This window comes from Nannospalax galili, unplaced genomic scaffold (genome assembly GCF_000622305.1).
Source record: "Nannospalax galili isolate Female #2095 unplaced genomic scaffold, S.galili_v1.0 scaffold398, whole genome shotgun sequence".
NCBI classification, from domain to species: Eukaryota; Metazoa; Chordata; class Mammalia; order Rodentia; family Spalacidae; genus Nannospalax; species Nannospalax galili.
Window position 1 is genome coordinate 740,354 of NW_008341813.1, and position 14,703 is coordinate 755,056.

At 47.1% G+C, this 14,703-nt stretch overlaps 1 protein-coding gene and 1 pseudogene across 1 annotated transcript; one reads left to right on the plus strand and one right to left on the minus strand.

The window, feature by feature from the left end:
• Positions 1 to 3,727: 3,727 nt before the first annotated feature.
• Cavin3 (caveolae associated protein 3) lies at positions 3,728 to 5,402 on the minus strand. The gene is made up of 2 exons (XM_008837379.3): positions 4,919 to 5,402; positions 3,728 to 4,369 (listed from the first exon to the last, which is right to left on the minus strand). The coding sequence occupies exons 1-2, from the start codon at positions 5,300 to 5,302 to the stop codon at positions 3,947 to 3,949; spliced, it is 807 nt and encodes a 268-aa protein (XP_008835601.1). The 5' UTR covers positions 5,303 to 5,402; the 3' UTR covers positions 3,728 to 3,946.
• Positions 5,403 to 12,972: 7,570 nt separating this feature from the next.
• Positions 12,973 to 13,600, plus strand: LOC103737591 (annotated as a pseudogene).
• Positions 13,601 to 14,703: the final 1,103 nt, after the last annotated feature.

Genomic DNA, 14,703 nt, shown 5'->3' on the forward strand with positions numbered 1-14,703 from the left:
TATGGAAAATGTGCCTCTGAGCTCTTAATTTTGTTTGGTGGGTCGAAAGATGGAAATCTGGTGGGTTCCTAGGGATTTGTGAAAACAAAAATTTCTTTTTCCTTGGAGATATAAAGTGCACCCTGCTCTTACCCCAGAGGTCAGGCGCAGAATCTGGAAAGGGAAGTTGGGGTGATCTGAGTACCAAGGTTTGGGAGTCTGCAAGAGAAGCCCTTAATTTCTCTAGATGATATGTCCCTAGTACAGAGCTGCCCTCCATGAAAAAAACCCTGTACCCCACACCCACAAAGCCCCTACCACTTCCGTCAACCGCCCCCTGCCCTCCCAAGTCTGGTTGAACAGACAGGGAAGTGGGGTGGGGGTAACTGAAGCAAGGACTGGGACACTGGCATCCCGACAGTGACACCTCGTGGTCATAATAAGCATTAGCAGCACAGAAGCATGACAGTCCCTTACTAAAGTAATCTCAACCTCAATCACAGTCCGTGCCACCAGCAGTGAGGGGTGGGCACGTGATTCCTTGGAAGCACGGGAAAGAAGCACCCGGCGCTGAGGCAAATGCGCCTTGATGAGTTTTGCGGGAGAATAGAAACTGAGAGAGCGCAGTTCAATATGACAACACAGGTTCAGGTTTCCTTATCCAAAATACTTGGAACCAGAAGCGCTCTGGATATCATGTGTTGTTTTGTTTTTTCCCAGATTTTGGAGCAAAGCATTTGCATATGCATGATAAGAGATCTTGGGGCCGGAACCCAAATCCAAGTATAATACTCATTTGTTTTCATACACAGAGCTCAAAGGTAATTTTGCACAATATTTTTAGTGCACCTGCAATTTGCCCATGACCTATCATATGAGGTCAGATGTGGAATTTTCCACTTGAGACACCATTTCAATGCTCAGGTTTTGGAGCATTTGGAATTTCAGACTTCAGATTTCAGATTTTTGGATCGGAAATGTTCAACCTGCAGTAGCTTGAGGAGACATAGCGAGAGATAGAAAGGGACCAACTCACAAGAGGACTGAAGATCTTAAGCCTGATTCTGATGGAGCTGCACTGAAGATGGGAATTAGGAGGCTGATATGATTTATGTTGGCGCCATTCAGGAGTAAGAAAACACAGGAGAAAGTGAAATTTTGAACCATACTTAGAAGGGCCTGGAATAGAACTTAGTTAAAAGGTACAAGAAAGACAGAGGACCAGAAAGGTGTCACAAAGGGTAAGAGTGTTTGCCACACAAGCCTGATGACATGCAGGCCATCATCAGAACCTGTGGTGGACAGAACCCAGTAAAGAAAGTTGTCCTTTGACCTCCACACATGTACAGTGACACACATACACACACACACACACACACACACACACTTCTTTTTAAAGTTAGACAATAGAAACATACCACCAGTCATTGGACCGCTTCTTTTGGGTAGATTATAGGAGGGACCATGCCCCCATCACTCAAATGTCATCTCTCACTGGTGTCTTACCCAGTCCTCAGATCCTGGCAAGACTTATTCAAAAATGACAGTTTCTCTGGGTTTCTAAAAGAAAAATTATGAATAGCCACTGATGAAAAATCACGCTTATTTGTCCATTCCCTGTTTTCTAGTATTCCACTGTTTGTAACTATGCAGCCTCTCATGGTTATAATTTAGAAATCAAACATTTTTCTATAGTTGTAAATTAAATTATATATTGCAGTTATCCCATTAAGCATCGGGTTGAATTAACTCTTCATGCTGTAGTATTAAAATTACTCATTTAAGGGGCTTGAGAGATGGCTCAGCAGTTAAGAGCACTGGCTGCTCTTGCAGAGAACCCTGGTTCAGTTCCCAGCACCTACATGGAGCCTAACAACTGTCCGTAACTCCAGTTCCAGAGAATCTGATGTCTTCTTCTGACCTCCACAGGCACTGCATGACAAGGGTGCATTTACACACATGCAGGTAATAGACTCATACACATAAAATAAAATAACTTTTTAAACATTTTTTATTTATTTTTATTTTATGTGTATGCGTATATTGCCTATGTGTAGGTAAGTGCACCCGTATCGTGCAATGCCCGCGGAAGTCAGAGGAGGCTGTCGGATCCCCTGGGACTGGAGTTATGGACAGTTGTTAGCTGCCATGTGGGTGCTGGGATTCGAACCCAGGTCTTCTGCAAGAACAACCAGTGTTCTTAACCCCTGAGCCACCTCTCCAGCCTCAAAATTACTCTTTTAAAAATCAAAAATGTTCTTAGCTTGGCATGTTTGTAGCTGGGCATGACAGCACTAACTTGTGATCCCAGCCCTTGGGAGGTAGAGGCAGTCAGATAGACCACTGGATAGACAACAGCCTGAGCTAAATAGAGAGTTCAGTGCTAACCAACGCAACATAGCAAGACCCTGTTTCAAAAGATACACAATAAATCAACAAAAAACCTGGGATTATTTTCTATGTAATATGTTGATTAAAATAAACACTAAGAATATCTTATAATGAAAATGAATTGTATGTAAATACAGGTAAGAAAGTACATCATAAATTTGAGATGAGAACTATAATTCTCACTCCAGGACAATTAAAATATTTACCAGCGTATCTGTACTTATATAGAAGATGCTGCTAAACAGAGGCTTAAAAAAGTAAATATATCAAAAAGAAGTTCAATAACTGATTATAAATCTGTGTTAGTTTTCCATTGCTGGGACAAATACCTTAGAGAAAGACACAGTTTAAAAGGATGATTTGTTTTGGCTCATGGTTTTGGAGGTCTTGGCCCAAGGTCAGCTGGACTATTAGAACTCAGCCTGAGTGGGGCAGAATATTTTGGCAGCAGATGCACCTGGCTGAGGATGCTCACCTTTTGAGAAGCAGAAAGCACACAGGCAATAAAGGACAGGGGACAAGTCCATCTGTCCAGGGCACACACCCAGTGACTATTTCCAGTTAAGTCTCACTTCCTACTTCTCACCACCTCCCGATAATATTATGAATCCATCGAGGGCTTAATCCACGGATTAGCACAGAACCCTCAGGATTCATCCTGACCCAAAGACTCCATCCACTGGCAACTACAGTCCCAACATGTGAGCACACAGGGGACATCTCAGATGCAAACCATAACAGAAGCTAAAGAAAATCCATTTTTTATATTTTATGCTTTGTTACAGACATTCATTTTGTGAATTTTGTTTCCCTTATGAAGTCAACTTATCACACTGTCCCTTTGTGTGGAGAGGCTCAACTGTAAGTGGCCTATGCTCTCTCAAGCTATCAGGTTCTGTTTTGTGTTGTCTAATTTTAAGTAGAAGACAGAGTGCTGCTTTTGATGTACCTCATGACAGTGGTCTGGGTTGTATGTGGCTGCTGGGAGAGGCCAGGGTGTGTCAACCAGAAATAGGAAAATTGGGGCTGGTGAAACCCAACTCTCGGGGGTGGGGAGGGGGTATAGGTAGAAAAGACTAAACGAGAAGCCGTTATCGTTTATTTGGGTAGTTCCATCAAAGAACTGCACACTGCCCCTGCTGTGCCCGAATTTGCACTTTTATGTCCTCCTGAGCCAAGTGTTTAAGGAGCAAGTGGCCAGCAGGCTACTTCTAAATGCCAGTGGAGGAGAGCCCAGAATTCATTGAAAAGTGTTGAAACATTTGACATTCAGCCACATTCGGCTGCATCCGGCTTGCTCCTGCCACTGCCTTCTCCATCCGGTACACACCCTCACCCTTTTCACAAGGAGTCTGGGTTAGATGAAATTAACTTTTATTGATGGTGAGTGTAAATCAGGTGTGACGAGTCCCACTGCTCCTCTTTCAGAGGATTCTGGGTACTAGACTGAAAGGCCGGGAAGGGAGGGTCAGAGCTGGGCAGTGCATGCAGGATTCTCTCCTTATTAGGATGTAAGCGCTGCGCTTTTTTTTTCTGGGACAAGCCATAGACTCCAGGGGAACAGGAAGCGCCTGGATCAGGCTGCACTCTCTATTTGAAGCCGAGCTGCTTCCGCAGCCCCAGCAGCCCCAGGCCTCCCAGGATCGTCCTGGGTATCCTGTGGGGGCTCTGGCTCCAGCGCAGGCTCCAGCTGGGACTCTGGCGCAGGCTGGGCTATGGGCTGGGATTCCGAGCTCCGGCCAGACCCAAGGCGAGGAGGCTTGGCCGGCGTGGGTGGTGCTGTTTCGGGGCCTTTCCGGCTGGAAAGGGCCCTTCTTAGGCTTTGTACCTTCTGCAGCCCGGTGCGCCTCAGCCGCTGAGCCCTGGACTCCACTGGCTCCTCGTCGGAGCTCTCCCCAACTTCATCCTCTGGCTGTTCTGGCACAAGCTCCGACTGGGCCTCCGGACCCAAGAGCTCTGGTGCCTTCTGGAAGACGCGGGCTGGGATTTCTGTCTCCTCCTGCATGCGAGGACAACAGCTTTGACCCTTGCGAACCCTTCAATTACACAAGGGGAAGCCACCCCACCCTCTGCCTCTGCACTCGGAGTGAGGACCAAAAGACAGGGAACGTAGGGGGCGGGGAAAGAGCGCAGGAATGCAGAGGGATGCAGAGGGAGGGCCAACAATTAACTGCAGAAGTTTGTTAAGTAGGTGAAACTCTATTAAGGTGTGAAATAAAGATACAGATGCCTGGGCACTTGGAGGAAACAGAGAATCATCTGGAAAGCCCTTCTGTCACCGTTACTTTCTTCTGATTGAAACAGACCAAGTCTGCAGACTCCTGAGCTAGAGAAGTGGGGGCGTGGACTGGCCAGGCTGGGGATGAGGGAGGGATAGGCCGCGACGTGGGATGTGGGTGCGGCTCTGAAAGTCTGTTGCACAGCTGAGACGGTGCGTGGGGTCAGGAATGTGGAGGTAATAGGCGGGTGGAAGGCGGGGAGTACCGAGAGGGTGGCCTTGCGGAGGGGGATTGGGGTGCCAGGTTGGAGGATGCCTGAGGTTACTGACCTTAAAGAGCAGGACGTGCAGCTTACCGCGCGCCACCAGAAGCCCGTGGTTGGCCTCCAGCCGCTGCACCTGAGCAGCGCGGTGCATGGCCCGCGCCTGGGCTGCGTCCGCGTGGGAACCCACGCGCTCCGCCTTGGCCAGCAGCTGCGCCAGCGTGTTGCTGGTGGTGTCGTGGCTGCGACTCAGCGCGCCCAGGCCGCTCTGGATGTGGCGCACCGAGCCCGCCAGGCCGCCCTGCCTCTGCGCCAGGCCGCCCTGCCGCTCCCGCAACGCCTCCAGCATGGAGGCCAGCTTCTCCAACAGGGTCACCACGGTCACCGCATGCACCGGGCCCCCAGCAGGCGCCTCGGGCGCAGGCCCCGGCTCCAGCGTGCTCTCCCCCATGATCCCCGACTGCCCTGCCGGCGCTCCAGGCGGCCGATGGCTGCGCTCTGAGCTGGGGCCGCCTTTCCCCGGCTCCTCCCCAGCTCCGGTCGTGACTCAGGCGGGAGGAGTTGGCCTTCTCCCGCGGTGGGAGAAGGGGGAGGCCGGGCTGGGGCGGGATGTCTGCAGGGGGCTCTTTGGGAGGCGCTCTAGCTCCAGCTGCCCCTCCCTGGGGGCCCACAGGGAAGCTGGCTGGCCAAGAGCGCTGCAAGCCCTCTGTCCTGAGTTTGAGCTCCCTCCTCCGCCACCCTGGTGGGCCTCTTTCAGGCCTGTACTCTTCCCAAAGCAAAGGGCGAGCCCCGAGGTTTTCATCCACCACGAGTGGGAAGAGAAACCTTGAGCAAAGCCCACCCTGGGTCTCCGACTGCTGAGCCCAGGCTGGGCCTGAGAGGTCCCGGAATGTTCCGTTACAGATCCTGGACTGCCTAGGCCCCAAGGCCCCGACTTTGTGACTAGACTGGCTATGAATGTGAGCCAGCGGGTGGGGCATCCTCTGGTATTTTCCCCGTAGTCATCGCCAGGGTTTAGCAGCTGCCTCCCTTTATTGCTGTTTCTTCCTTTGGGGTCACACTGATCTACTTCACATCCCTTTGGGCTTCACGAGGCTAGCTCAGCCCAGGGTTAGATTATGTGCTGGTTGGTCTTTGATTTAATGGCGGTTTTCTGTGGCTGCTGCCGATGCCCACACACCCCTCCTCTGGAAATTGGTGAGAATGAGGATTTGAAATTGCTGCTATAGCCAGACATAGTGGCTAGTGGCACAGGCCAGTAATCCAGAACTCTGTAGGCTGTGGGTCACTAGTTGGAGGAAGATCACCAGTTACAGACCAGCTTGGCTACAGATTGAGATACTGGCTTAAACACAGTGAGATGGCGCTGGAGAGATGGCTCCGCGGTTCAGAGACTTGCTGCTCAATCACCACGGAGACTGGAGTTGGGAATCCAGCACCTGTTGTGCACACAGGAGAAACACACACACACACACAAATGAAAAATTATTAAGTGGGATAAGGGAGAAACTGCTGCTGTAGAGAGAGAGTATGAAGAGTCCAATTAATGATATGAATAAGGAATTTGGAATATGTAATGTCATTAGTTAGGAAAATCCCAGGCTGTCTCTTTAGCAAGGCTTGGTAAATTGATTGTCATCTCGTATGTCTGATCAATGTATTGATCAATCCCTTCCTCCCCTCATCCAACTATGGAAGAAGCTTGTGTCTCACAGGAGGATTCTAGGAGCCCAGAAAGACCTGGGGTCTGACTTAGATGTATAGCAGAGGAGCCTGGTGAGGAAGCCCTGGCACTTGAGGTGACAGCAGGAGGATCAGCAGTTCAAGGTCACCCTGGGGACACAAGGCAAGTTTGAGGCTAGCCTGGGCTACACGAGAGCCTGTTTTCAAAACTACAGCAGATGATGGTGCCACAAAAGCATAATTTTCACCTCAAAGGGATAAGAGATAGTTTATTCTGGAGCCAGATATGAGTGACCATGGCCAGGGAACACAGATTCGGTAACCCCAAATTCCGTGTTCCAGCGTGGTAACAGTTACATTATGTTTTTATAGTTACAGAACAAAGAAAAGTCATAGATCAAGACACTTTTCAAATACATTGGTGGATACATTCAGTAGGCAGGTCATAGCAAAGGGTGGAGTCCTACTACAGGTCTCAGATGTTATCTGATTGCATTCTTAGCTTAGTGGGACCTGGTGGTCTGCTAAGTTAATACATTTTATTAGTCACAAGAATGTTAATTCAGAAACACAGCTAGGCAAGGTGTGGCTATTTATGGGGTTAAAGATGTCCCCAGTTAATTTGTAAATAAGCTCTGGATCTGTAGCGTTCCAGACTCTCCACAATCTCTGGAGTGCTAATCAGTTGGTCAGCCTTTCAGGAAATTCTTCAAAGATTCAGGAGTTCTATCTGGGAACTTTCTTTTGCAATGGGCAACTGTTGCTAGAAATCTGATGGTGTTAACTTGGTACACAATCTTGAGATAATGGAATCCTGCCTGACACAAGAGATATCTTGTGGGAATCATCTCTTCCAATGGCTGTTCATCTGCCCAGAGAGGAACCCAATATGGAAGTTCCAGTCAGAACACCTTCAGACTGAGTAAAACAGAAAGCCCAATTCACAAGACTGGAGAGATGGCTCAGCAGTTAGATCACTGGTTGCTCTTGGTTTGGTTCCCAGCACCCACAAGGCGGCTAACAACCATCCATAACTCTATTTCCAGGGGGATCTGACACCCTCTTCTGACCTCTGCAAGCATTGCATGACACAAGTGCATGAACATACTGGCAGGCAATACACTCATGCACATAAAATAAAAGTAACAAAATATTTTTTAAAAGAAAAAAAGCCCCACCCCATTCAAAAAGTTCTCAAATTGGAAATCCAATTTAAGCATTTTTTTTTAGACAGGGTCTCTCTGTAGCCCCAGCTGGCCTGGAACTTATTATGTAGACCAGGCTGGCCTTGAACTCACAAAGATCCATCTGCCTCTGCCTCCCAAGTGCTGGATTAAGCCTAATTTTTAAAAGACTGTTGGCAAAGTGATAATTTATAAGCGTAGATCAATCAAACTCCAGATCTGATTCTCTTTTTTGTACACACTTTATTATTTTTATATTATGTGTATGAGTGTATTTCCTGCATGTGTGTAAGTACACCTGTATTGTGCAGTGCCCACAGAGGTCAGAAGACGGCATTGGATTCCCCTGGAACTGGAGTTATGGACAGTTGTTAGATACGATGTGGGTGCTGGTAATTGAACCTGGTCCCCTGCAAGAGCAGCACCGAGCCATCTCTCCAGCTCTCCCCCCACCCCCAATCTGATTCTCCACAGTTCAGTGGCCTTCTACATATTCTACATATCCACAAAGGTATCAGCTTTAAATCCATGCCTGGGATAAGGTAACTACAAAATTGCCCAGCCTTACATTGCTACACAAGATCTAGAAGAAAGTAAGAATCATCTTAAATTGAAGGACAGAAACTCCCACACACAAAAGTTTTCCCCTTGCCTTCCATTAGTTGTATGCCATTCCAGACCCAAATTCTATGACTAGAAGTGTCATGCAATGAAGGATTAAGCCTGAGTCCCTTGGAAAATTTCTCAAGAGAGCTAATAGTTACTTTTTAACAAAATTAGGTGTACTTCTAGATCTGCGTGGGTGCGGCATACTGTTGGTACCAGAGCATACCAGTGGTACAAGAGGAAAAGTTGATCTCTCTATAAAACCTGCAAGAAGTGCTGGGCCAGGGGTGCCGGCAGGGCGTGCCTTTAATCCCAGTAGTAGTAAGGCAGAGGCAGGTGGACCTCTGTGAGAGTTCAAGGCCAGCCTGGTTTACATAGCAAGTTCCAGGTCAGCTTGGGCTACAAGGAGTCCATGTTTCAAAAAGACCAAAAAAAAAAAAAAAAAAAAAAAACAAAAAAAAAAAGACTTGTGTTGGTCAGTTCCATTGCTGTAACAAATACACCTTCGATAAACAACTTAAAAGAGATACTTATTTGGGCTCACAGCTACTGAGGTTTCAGTACGGAGCTGTTTGGCTCCGTTGTCTGGGGGCCTGTATTGCAGGAAGAATGCCATGATGGAGTGTGCGGCAGAGCAAAGCTCATAGCAGTCAGGAAGCAAAAGGAGAGAAGAGGTGCCCAGGGTGCCAATACCCACTTCTAAGGGCACTCCCTCGTATAGCTCTGAATTGAAATATTCCCACATGGAGGGAGGAGGGAGATGCCTAAGACTTGGGTAGCAGGCTGGAATATAGGTCAGTGTTAGAAAACTGGCCTTGTTCTATTCTATCCTCAGTACCACCTCAAAAAAACAAAAATAAAAGGAGTTTTTCCGGGTGTGGTTGCATGTCTGTACAGTAGAAGCAGACATTCAAAGCCATCACTGGCTGCACTGGGAAATTTGAGGCCAGTCCAGACTACATGAAATCCTGTCTCAAAAAATAAAATGAAACTTAAAGTAAAATAAAGTGGGCAAGCCAGAGGATGCTTAGAGTCAATAAAGCCCTCACAGAATTGTGGTACAGAGGCCTTCACCAGGAAGAATCCAAGGAATAGCCGTATTATAGTTTCCAAGGGAACAGGGAGGCAGAATGACATCTTGCTAAGTTTTCTGAGCTGGCAAATCAAAAACCCAAAGAGAAGCAGGCCCCTGCAATCATGTGGACATCTGAAGGTCCTGTGTATTAAAAAACAAATTCAATGCTGGTAAGATGGTTCAGTAGGTTAAGACACTTGCCACCAAGCCTGACAACCTGAAGTTCAGTCCCCACATGGTAAAAGGAAAAAAACCAACTCCTGTAAGGATGACCTTGAACTCCTGACCACCCCCACTTCCACCTCCCAAGCACTAGGATTACAGGTATGTACCACCAAGTCCAGTTTATGCTGGATGTAACCCAGGGCAAGGATTCTTCCAGTTGAGCTACATCCCCAGTCCTGTTTAGGTATTTTTGAGATAGGGCCTCACTTTCTAGCCAGGCTTTGAGTTTCAAATCCTCCTGTCTCAGATTTCAGTGCTGAAACTACAGTTGTATACTACCAGGCCTATTAATTGACTGACTAATTAACTAGTGTTAAAGATTAAACCCAGGGCCTTGAACCAGGGTTCAAGTGCTATGTTAAGTTCTCTACCACTGAGCCATACCTCCAGCCTAACACTTTAGAATTTTTAAAACAGTCGTTTTTTTATTTTTTTTTACGTATTTTTATTGAATTTTGTGCATTTTATACAAAACATCTTAATCATCTTCATACCCCTTCCCCCATCTACACCCTCCTATATCCCCCCCCCACTGAATTTCATGCATTCTGTCACGTATGTTAAGGCCTATTGAACCAAGTTAGTGTACCCAGACATCACTCAGTGCAAATTCATCCACTGGGGTCTAGTCAGCCTACCTAGAGTCTCTCCCTTAAAGAAGATCAACTCTCTCTCACCCAGCAGTAATCAGCTGCCAATAGTTCAGCAAAGGTTGGGGCCTGTTGTCCATTTCCCCAGTTCTATGCTGTTTGTTTTTGTTTTTGTTTTTCCTGATTTAGTTTGCATGAGTCTTGTGCATGCTGACACCATTGCAGCAAGGTCCCAGGACCCTCTAAGAATGTTTCCTTATGGTCATGCACCTCCTCCCTTGGCTCTTACCATCTTTCTGCCCCCTCTTCCAAAATGGTCCCTGGGCCCTGGGTGGTGAAGTTTAATACAGGAGTCCTGTGAAGGGACCCACACTCTGCAGATTCTTATTTTTCACACTTTGGCCATTTGTAGCCTCTTCTATTCACTGCCCTCTGTTGCATGAGAGAACTTCACTGATAACAGTTGATAGATGTATTAGAATTCTCTCCACCCCTTGTTCCATGAGCCTTAGGTGTAGCAGTTCCATCACAGATGTGTCACTTGGGGTTGGGCATCTCACAGACACTTACTCTCTGTGTGTGACCAGTTGTGGAATTTTGTAATAGTCTCTGTTGTAAAAGAAGCTTCTTTCATGAGTGGTGACTGGCATACTTGTCTGTAAATATAAAAATCCAAATTTAGCATAGAGTAAGAAATTACTAGGGATGTGACAGCCTTAGGGTTTTCTCTTAGGTCTATGCCCTCTCTAGCCATGTGCATTTGGCTGTATTTACAGTGCCACACATGAGTTCCCTCCCACTGAGTGGGCTTTAAGTCCAATTAGGTAGCTGTTGATTACCCCCAAATAAATGTGCCTCTACTGCACCAATATAGTTTGCTGTGCCAGTCATTGCTGTGGTTATTAGGCTTTAAAGCTAGAGTTGGACCATTGACTGATTTTTCTCCCTTAGCAGCTTGCACAGTGTCCTCCAAAACTATGAGAGCTAGTCTTCAGGGAGGTGGCATCCAGATTACTTCCAGCTCCATTGCTCCAAGTCCTGTATCCAAAGTATGTTCTTTAGCAATAGGGTTGTACCTTCAAGTCCTAGGAGGCAATCAAGGGCTGTGGCAATAGTATGTGTAATTTGGGGAGTCTCTTGTTAGATAGCCTTCAGCTATACAAATGCACTCATGTACAAATATTGTATCTGTACTTTTCAGGAATTCTTAAATAGTTTACATCTTGCTTTAAGTTCATATAATCAAGGTCCCAGGAGCCTGTAAGACCTGTTTCCTTATGGCCATGCACCTACTCCCCTGTCTTTTACAATCTTTCCTCCCCCTCTTCTGCAATGGTCCCTGAGCCCTGGGGTCAGTGAAGTTTAATATAGGAGTCCTGTCGAGGGACCCACACTCTGCAAATTCAAAAGACTACAAAAATAAATAGGGTTGAGAAAAACCTTAGTGACCTAACTCTAGCTGAGTTATAAGCCGCATTTGATCAGTTCCATCTGTAGAGGTGCAAAGGTATGTTACCTTTCATTACCCATCATAAGGCTCATGGTTGATGTGTATCACCAAAGGCAAAGTAAAGATGGATTTGGCTGCACACCTGCAATCTAGCACTAAGGAAGATGTCACAGGACAATCATGAGTTCAAGACTATCCTGAGCAGCATAGTAACACTGTCTCGAAAGAGAGAGAGGGACAGAGGGATGGAGGGAGGCTAAGATAAAAAATAGCATGCCAAATTTATGTAATTATGGAAAATTTACATGACACAGAGACTTCAAAAGTGAAGACCCAAAAACCCAGGCAAAACTGTATTGAGAGCTACACGGAGTTCATTCTGATGATACTAAGGGGGTACCCAGCAAGCCTGTTTGTCAGATTCTTTGTGACCTCGCTGTATGGCATGGCTTTCTCCTGGTGAGGGGAGGAACTTCCTTGCAATGAAGATGCAAAATGGAGAGATGGCTTTTCTACCTTCTATGTCTTGTCTTGGTTTCTGGGAGTTGCTTCCGGGAGTTGGGGAAGATAGATGGCAGAGACAGGAGAGCCGTAGGTCAGAGGCGACTTGCATTTTCCATCAGGTCAAAATCCTCACCATGTCAAAACACCAGACTTTGGGGAATCATTTCCTGAGGCTCAGCATAACCCTTTGGTCCTGTGAATGAGAAGGTGTGTCCCAGGTGCCTGGTCCCTCCAAGGGGCGGGGCCTGCTGTAGAGAACTGACTGCAGAGAGTTAGCCATGGGGGGCAGGGTGCTTCTGGGTATGATCTTGGGATGGAATTCACGAGCTGGCACTAACTCTCAGCATTGGGCATGGAGAGAAAGACAGCCCTGGTGTCTCACCCACATGGTGGAGACTATGGGTGGGCGTAGAAATGATCTGGAAGGGCGGGCTGAGCTACGCAGAGTTGGGTGTTGGGTGTTCATTTCTTTCTAAGTTCCTCTACTTACCCCCTCCCTACCCAAGATATAAAATGAAAAATTCACATAAAGATATGCTATATGGTTTGTCTGATAGCACAAGAGACCCTGAGAGAACTCTGGCGACAGAAGGAAAGATGAAACTGTGGCATCTATGATTTCTGCCTCTCCCACCAAGGTGATTTGTGGTGGCAGGCAAGGGGAAAGGACAGGTCCCATAAGGAAAACTACAGAAAAAGTATTTAGAATTTTTAACTAAAGCAGTGCTTTCAGCAGCTAAGAATTTTACTCCCCTCCACCCACACAGCCCGTCCTGGTGCCTGGTGCTCTGCCCTGGTCCAGTCATGGCTCTGCGCCTCCAACTCCTGCCGTGTTGGCGGCGTTGGCGGCGGCGGCTGCTGCTGCTGCTGCTGCTGCTGCTCAGCGGGGTGGTGTGCCAGGCTCAGGCTGGGTTAGAAATGGAAAGTCCGGTCTGGACCCTCCAAGTGGAGACCCTGGTGCAGCCCCCTGAACCGTGGACGGAATCCGCTGCCTTTGGAGACACACTCCACATACACTACACGAGCAGCTTGGTAGATGGACAGATTATTGATACTTCTCTGACCAGAGATCCTCTGGTTATAGAACTTGGCCAAAAGCAGGTGATTCCAGGTCTGGAGCAGAGCCTTCTAGACGTGTGTGGGAGAGAAGCGAAGGGCAGCCATTCCTTCTCATTTGGCCTACGGAAAACAAGGACATCCACCATCTATCCCAGCCGGTGCAATGGTGCAGTATGACATGGAGCTGATTGCACTGATCCAAGCCAACTACTGGCAAAAGCTGGTGAAAGGTATTTTGCCTCTGGTAGGCATGGCTATGGTGCCAGGCCTCCTGGGCCTCATTGGGTATCACCTTTACAAAAAGGCCTGCAGACCCAAAGTCTCCATAAAGAAGCTCAAAGAAGAAAAATGAAACAAGAGTAAAAAGAAATAATAAATAATAGTTCTTAAAAAAAAAGAATTTTACTCCCTTTGAAAGTCAACAGCTGGCTACTGCTAGATTAGTGGTTTTCCAGTGATCTCTGGGTTGATCATACCTTGTAATCCATTGCTCACATACCAGTACAGGATAAAAGATTCTGATTATCAAATGAAACAGAATTTAAGAAAGGAGGAAAGAGATCTAGATGAGTTCATTCTACAAAAAACATCTTTGATCCTGCTCATCACCTTCAGAGACCCAGATAAGCTTCATCATCCTCCCAGGACTTCACCCTTGAATCAGAAGTAACAGTGTGAGGCTAAGTGCCCATTTCGAGATCTCTTTCTCTCTCTCTCTCTCTCTCTCTCTCTCTCTCTCTCTCTCTTTCCCACCCTCTCCCTCCCTCCCCGCTCCTTCCCTTTCTGTCTCCCTCCTTCCCAGCCACTATGCGCACCATGAGATAAACACCCTCCCACCATAATGTTCTACCTCACCACAGGCCTAGAAACAATGGACCCAGCTAAACATGAACCGAAACTTCTGAAACCAAGAGAGAAAAAAAGCCTTTTGTCCTCTCAGGTGTTTGGTCACAGAAAAAGAAAGCTAACACAGATGCAGCTGTCTGTGTATTTACCCATGACAAAGACATTTCCCTTGTGAGCCAAGTAATGCCTGTTTGTTCCCTTGCATCTATTTGATGTGCCTATAGGGACCTATGGTGCAGTCCTGCTATGTGCAGGAAAATGCTAGACTGGTGCTGCCTTGAATGCTATCGGGGACTATGTTTTTTGTTATCTTATTGGAGCATCTCTGCTATTTGCTCCTAAACATGAGACAGTAGGTCTCTGTTCTGGGTTGATAGCATGTGTCTTTCAAGCCTTTTCCTATTTGACGTACATCTTGAGGATAAACTGGGTTTGAATTGCAGAGCAGATACCAGCTCAAGCTAGACTAAAAGGACGTCAGGAAACCATGCCTATTCCAATGGATCTCCCTATCCCACAGAAAGAACGCCTTTACATGATGCCATCAGACCAGAGAGTCAGAGCTTTCGCCTCATGCAAGGAAACATTCTGTATGTAGTACCAGCACAGTTCTGACGGACAGTTGACTTC

Excerpts from the sequence above, each read along its gene's own strand:
- Cavin3 (XM_008837379.3), bottom strand. The coding sequence starts at position 5,302 with ATGGGGGAGAGCACGCTGGAGCCGGGGCCTGCGCCCGAGGCGCCTGCT. Across the intron at positions 4,370-4,918 it reads TGCACGTCCTGCTCTTTAAG|GAGGAGACAGAAATCCCAGC; the intron begins GTCAGTAACCTC and ends CCTCGCATGCAG.